Source organism: Garra rufa, chromosome 2 (assembly GCF_049309525.1).
Source record: "Garra rufa chromosome 2, GarRuf1.0, whole genome shotgun sequence".
In the NCBI taxonomy this organism is placed as follows: domain Eukaryota; kingdom Metazoa; phylum Chordata; class Actinopteri; order Cypriniformes; family Cyprinidae; genus Garra; species Garra rufa.
This window is the reverse complement of record NC_133362.1, coordinates 38,236,768-38,243,525: the sequence shown is the minus strand read 5'-3', so window position 1 is coordinate 38,243,525 and position 6,758 is coordinate 38,236,768. Positions and strand designations below refer to the sequence as shown.

Genomic DNA, 6,758 nt, shown 5'->3' with positions numbered 1-6,758 from the left:
TTGTGCGTCCTCTATAAAGCACCATTTATGAGTAGTGCGCATGCGCACAAATGCCTAAGGGAACTTTCGGAGTATAAGAGGGAACCTGTGCTAAATCAAACATAAAATACAGCGAAATGACAGGGAACAAGAAATATTAAATGAGTGATTAGGTGCTATATATGTTCAATACAGTTGTATTTTTTGAGAACTCTAATCAGTTAAATAGCAGAAGTTATTAGTTGGTGAGGTCTTTAACAACAGCCGTACTTTGTTGAACTAACGTGGTTCAAACGATGAGACCATATTCATGAAACAGTCTTTACTAGCTTATTCGTTTCCACAAAAATGCAGCACAAATAAGCAAGCATTTTAACGTTTTAAATACACTAATTATTGTTCAATCGCTGGAGTGTTTTTTTTTATTTTTTTAATGCCTTTAAAATATGTAGTTTTGTGAACACGGACGAAGAAACGCCAGCTCCGAAGCTCATCCGTATACTTTTGTTCAACCAGCAAGTTTTTTATTTTTATTTATTTTTTTTTTTTTAAATGACAGACGTCTCCCAGAAGATAATAAGACAATGTACAAGAGGCATCATTGTGGAAAAAAAATATTACTCATCTTTTATCTTTCATTTGAACAAAAAGTTGCATGTCCAAAATTATTCATACCCTTCTCAATAATCAATAGAAAAGCCTTTATTGGCTATTACAGCAAACAAACGCTTCCTATAACTGCTGACCAGCTTTTTGCATGTCTCCACTTGTATTTTTTGCCCATTTATCTTTAGTGATGAGCTCCAACTCTTTCAGGTTGGAGGGTCTCCTTGCCATCACCCTGATCTTTAGCTCCATCCACAGATTCTCAATTGGATTTAAGTCAGGACTCTGGCTGGGCCACTGCAAAATGTTAATGTTTTTGTCTGATAACCATTTCTTCACCACTTTTGCTGTGTGTTTTGGGTCGTTGTCGTGCTGAAATGTCCACTGGTGCCCAAGGCCAAATTTCTCTGCGGACTGCCTGATGTTGTTGTTGAGAATTTTGATGTATTTTTCCTGTTTCATGGTGCCGTTTACTGTGATTAGGTTCCCTGGTCCACCGGCTGAAAAACACCCCCAAAATATTAGGTTCCCACCACCATGTTTGACAGTGGGGATGGTGTGCCACTGGAACTTTAAAACATTTAGATATGGTCTTATAGCCCTGTCCTGACTTGTAAACAGCCACAATGCGCAGCTGCAGGTCCTCAGTGAGCTCCTTTGTCTTAGCCATGACTGTCCACAAACCAACAGCAGAGAGCTTCTGTTTTTCACCTGTTGAGTTGATTAAAACAGCTGTTCCCAATGAATCAGGGTAATTAGAATGCTTTAGAACAGCTTGGACTATTTGGAATGGTATAGAACTTTGGATTTTCCCATAGACTGTGACAGTTTGCAAAGGGTATGAATCATTTTCATCATGCCACTTTTTGTTCAAATGTAAATAAAAACTGAGAAATATTTTTTTCCACAATGATGCCTCTTGTACATCGTCTTATTATCTTATTGTCATTTCCGTTCAAAAATACTTGCTGGTTGAATAAAACGTAACTTTAAGTCAGAATTTGCAAGGGGTATGAATAATTCCGGGCTTCACTGTATATTGTTTTAGTCAGCCGTTTAATAATTAACGTATAGATGTTCTTTAGAGTCAAAGGATTTTGTTTCACTGAGTAGATCTAACTAAAGTTAAATGTTAGCAAAATGTTGCTTGCAAATAACTTCTTTTGTCTGAATGCACAGCTAATTCTGAGTGACTGTCATTGAAGAAAGTTGCTTATTGTTGCCAGATGGTTTTGTGAACTTGCTATGTCTACCAGCAGGGGTTAATGGAGTCATACCAGTCACCCTCAGACTTGGTGGACCTGTAAACTTTGAAGTTTGGACTAGTAAACAAGCAAAACTGCAGACCTTGAATGATGTTTATGTTCTTTATTGATTTCGTCCGTCTGTGTTAGAGAATGAGGTTATGTTGTTGTGAAATCAACAGAGAGTCTCACTGAGAGATGCTTCCTGACTCAGCAAAACTGTCTGTTCTCTGTTGTGCAAATAAACAACCAGCCAAGTTTTTTTTTTTTTTCTTGGTGTACGTGTGTAATGTGCTAGCTGCAAAACTTTGGCCAAGTCAAATGAAAGCACAAAATCTCAGACTGAATACTGAAAATTAAAGTTTTATTTTGTCATTGGTATCACACTATAAAATCGCACAGGTGTCAGAGTATAAAATGAAAACAAAGATGACTGAGGCATAAATGAAGCTAGCGGTTAGAAGACTCTATGAGGTTCAAGCATTGCACCGGTTTTCAAAACAACATTTCCAGGCTTTCCTTTTACAGAACTCCACACTGACGCAGCCTTTCTCTCCGGTTTCTGCGGGAGAGATATCAGATTTCAGATCAGTTATCACACCTTCAACCTGTAAGATGTATTTAAATCTCTAATTGTAGTTTTATCGTTTCTAGTAGGACTTAAGTACATCTTTATATGTAATTTAGTATATAGAATTCTATTGTCTTTTAAATATGCTCAAAGTGCACTGCTGAATATAGACTGACAGTCATTCATGGTAAACTACAGTGTCTGTCTTTAAGCAAGCTTTAGTGGTCTTTTTTTCATTATTAATATATTATCAGAAAATATACTTTTAAGATTTAAATTGACTTTTTTCTCAAGGGTTGTTCTGAAATAAAAATTGTATGAATAAATTATCTTTAAAACTTTTGTTATATTACATTTTTATGTTTCCCATATCATCCCGACAACTAAAAGGATAGTCGGGTATATTATTACTCTAAGGTGTTTTTATTTCAAAAACAGCAGCTTTTTATCTCTATTCATCCATGACTTTGTGTTATTACTGTTGGCACATGTAAATGTTTCTTTTTAGAAGATCACAGAAGTTTAGCTGGAAACTGTTACAATTGCCCTGATCACTCCAATACCTTTGTTGTAACAACTTATCGTTCCAGCGTTCTTTGAAATCTTGCTTTTATCTGATGCCACTGGTTGTGTAATGCAGAAACATGCAATGTTTATTCTGCCTTGAGGCTGACCTTGCATCAGGGCTGACTGTGATGTGATGCACATATTTACCTCTGGTATAGCAGGCCTGAGGAACTTTACTCTTGCACTGCAGAACCATGTTCCTCACCATCAAGAAGTCTTCCCCATAGCACTCAATGTAATGATCAGCTGCACCACAAACACACAAAAGGACCTTTAGTTTGTTCAGTTTGATGTCAAAACAGTACAATGGTGTAAATTCAGTAGAATATAAATAAATAATCCACTGTGGTAAAAGAGTATATTAAGTTTTAAATACATGTTACTTTTATTCTGAAAAGATGCATTAAATTGATCAAAAGTGACAATAAAGACATTTAGGTTTTTTGAACTTTCTATTCATCAGAGAATTATGAAAAAAAATAAATAAATACGGTAAACAGCATTTATAATGTGCAAAGTTTCTTAAGCAGCAAATCAGCATATTAGAATGATTTCTGAAGGACTGTGTGACACAGAATAAAATATATTATAATAGAAAACAGTTCTTTTAAGTTGTAATAATACTTCACAATCTTACAGGTTTTACAGATTGTTTTTCCGCTAAAATAAACAGCATTGGTGAGCCCCTAGTGAAAAATAAATACTAAAATGTATTTAAAATACATTTATTTCATGCTAAGTATACGACAAGTACATTTACATATTATGTACTTAATAGAAATACCCTGCAATTGTGCTTTTACTATATACTACACTGGTATACTTAAAGTCTGCTAACTTAAACTAATTTTGTACTTAATGCACTTTAATTGTACGAAAGTAATGCCGAAGTCCAACTAAGGATATATTTGAGTATATTTGTTTGTCCAAATGTGAAACTATTACAAGTATACTTTAGGTACACTTTAAATATTGTGCATTTAAAGACCGATAAGATTTAAAGATCATACAGTCCTCATCCATAGTGACATTAAAATATATTTTAGACTTAATATTAAGAAATGTGCATTTTGCACAAGTAGTACTCCAAATAGTTTAATTACCAATTTTATATCAGTAAGTCTTGAGCAATATGTCAGTAATTAGACTTGAATTTTACTTAGTAAAAAACTTTTTTTACTAGGGGCATTAGAGACTTCCTTCAAAACGCAAAAAAATATTTGAAACTATTGAAATGTAGTGTTTATCTCATATTACTATGGTATTACCATAGTATGTTTTTTAACCACTTTTTCTATTGATTACATTTTAACTCTTAATATTCATACTTTACATTCATGTGTATTCACAAATACTGAACTAATCTACATTGCTTTTTCATTACTTTATTTATTTATTTTTTATTATTATTATTAACTTTGCATCACAGGAATAAATTACTATTTAAAATATATTTTAATAGAAAACTATTATTATGAGGTTTACAATCCTCATCCATAGTGACATTCAAATATATATTTTAGGCTTAATTTTTACGAAATGTGCATTGTGCACAAGTAAGAACTCCAAATAGAGTTTAATTACAAATTTTATATCATTAAGTTATGAGCAATATGTCAGTAATTATGTTAATAGGCTTGAATTATACTTAGTATAAAATAAATGCATTTTAAATCTATTACTTTTTGTTTTACTGTGGCATTAGAGACTTCTTTTAAAAAACAAAAACAATATTTGAAACAACTGCAAAGTAGTGTTTATCCCATATTACTATGGTATTACCATTTGAACTAATATTCACACTTTACATTCATGTTACTGTTTATTCACAAATACTAAGTAATACTACTGAACTTAACTACATTGCTTTTTCATTACTTTAATTTGTATTATTTTTTCTATTATTATTAGCTTTGCATCACAGGAATTAATTACTTTTTAAAAGATAAAGATAAAAGATAAAGGTTTTACAAGTATTATAAGTTATATACACAATATTTTAGTTTTTACTGAATTCCTTGATAAAATAAAAACACTTTTGAAAATTATTTTATCTATTAATTACATTCTAACTCTTAATATTCATACTTTACATTCATGTAACGGTGTATTCACAAATACTGAGTCATACGACTGAACTAAATTACTAATTAAACTCCTTTAATTTAGACTTTTATTGTATTTTTTTTTTCTTTTTTTTTTTTCTTGAAATCCATTTTCCTCTATTCTCCATTGTCTTATCCTATGTAGGGTCTAAATTGCCCATAGGAATATTAGGAATACATAGTCTATTCCAGCATATCTCAGACACCCTGGATGGATGGCCAGCCCATCACAGGTCTTACACACACACACACACACACACACACACACACACACACACACACACACACACACACACACACACACACACACACACACACACACACACACACACACACACACACACACACACTCACTCACTCACTCACTCCTATGGGCAATTTAGTGTCTCTAATTCACCTGACCTCCAAAAGTTTGCATTGTGGGGGAACCTGGAGCACCCGGAGAAAACCCACGCCAACACGGGGAGAACATGCCAACTCCCAGGTCAGCATGGACCTCAACTAAGCCACCATACCCCCCTGTTATAGTAACATGTGATATTTGCATTCAATTTAAAATTTAAAAAACGCTATATAGAAAATTGGCAAATAATCTTCTTTGAAAGCAAAAAGAAAAGTTGATGTTATAGAAATCCAGCAAGGATTTACAACTTACAAGAACAAAAAGTAACAACCTCTAACTACAGTATGAAAGCAAACAATCTGAAATGACTTACCCATGCAGAAAGGCAGAAGAAGGAATAAAACCAGCCAGGCCTTCATCTTGGATCTGTTGTTTTTATATAGTTTCACTGCTGTCAAGCTGCTTTGAAATGCCTGCTGAGAGCTGAGCTTCGGCTCTTTTATAGCCTTGTGGAGACACAAGGTCACATGTTTCAAACACACACAGACACGCAATGTGCAAAGCGTAAACAGTCTTATCGCCACGGAGATACTTCTAGGAACAAATGGATGAAAGTGTTCTGTGAATATAATGAGGTCAAATACTGATAAACCCTGATTTACTGGTTACTGCAGTGTTTGGATTACAAAGTGCACTTTTTTTGTTAAGTATGTGAAGAAAAAGTATTTCTTTTTATCTACACTTTCTGACCTTTTATTTAATTATTTCTTTATGTTTTGCAAGTACAGTCTTTGTATATACTAAATATATTAAAAACACTTTTAAGGTTTGAAGTAGCCTACACTACAATGCCATATGAAAATGTAATAGTATATGACATATATTGTCATAAAAGTTACATATAAGGTGAAATGCAATTTAAACATACTTACATTCTCTGGGCAGATGTAGATAAAAGTTTGCAAAATCCCCAAAGTTGTATATGTGTCACGGATTGGCCAGGTTCTGCCACCTCACACACCCAGCCGTCACACTCACCTGAGTATTAATCAGACGCACCTGCAGCCAATCACCAGCACCACATAAAAGCTCACCTCACACACCACTCATTGTCCGGGCTCGTTTGCACGTAGCGGACTCATTGTGTTACTCTCCTGAGTTCACAAGGATATACCTACCGATCTACTTACCTGTTTGTTACTTACCTGTCTTCTCCAGTCTGTATCCATCATCAGTTTCCAGTCAGCGGTGTGTGAGCCGAAAGTCTGTCTGTTGGACGCCAACGGTGTGTGTGTGTGTGTGTGTGTCACCTGAAGTTCTCCTCCCGTCGTTCCTGCAAAGGA

At 34.2% G+C, this 6,758-nt stretch overlaps 1 protein-coding gene across 1 annotated transcript; it reads right to left on the bottom strand.

The window, feature by feature from the left end:
• Positions 1-2,176: 2,176 nt before the first annotated feature.
• On the bottom strand, positions 2,177-5,910 carry LOC141326437 (uncharacterized). Its single transcript, XM_073835184.1, has 3 exons — positions 5,789-5,910; positions 3,115-3,213; positions 2,177-2,391 (listed from the first exon to the last, which is right to left on the bottom strand). The coding sequence occupies exons 1-3, from the start codon at positions 5,832-5,834 to the stop codon at positions 2,306-2,308; spliced, it is 231 nt and encodes a 76-aa protein (XP_073691285.1). The 5' UTR covers positions 5,835-5,910; the 3' UTR covers positions 2,177-2,305.
• Between the last annotated feature and the right edge of the window lie 848 nt (positions 5,911-6,758).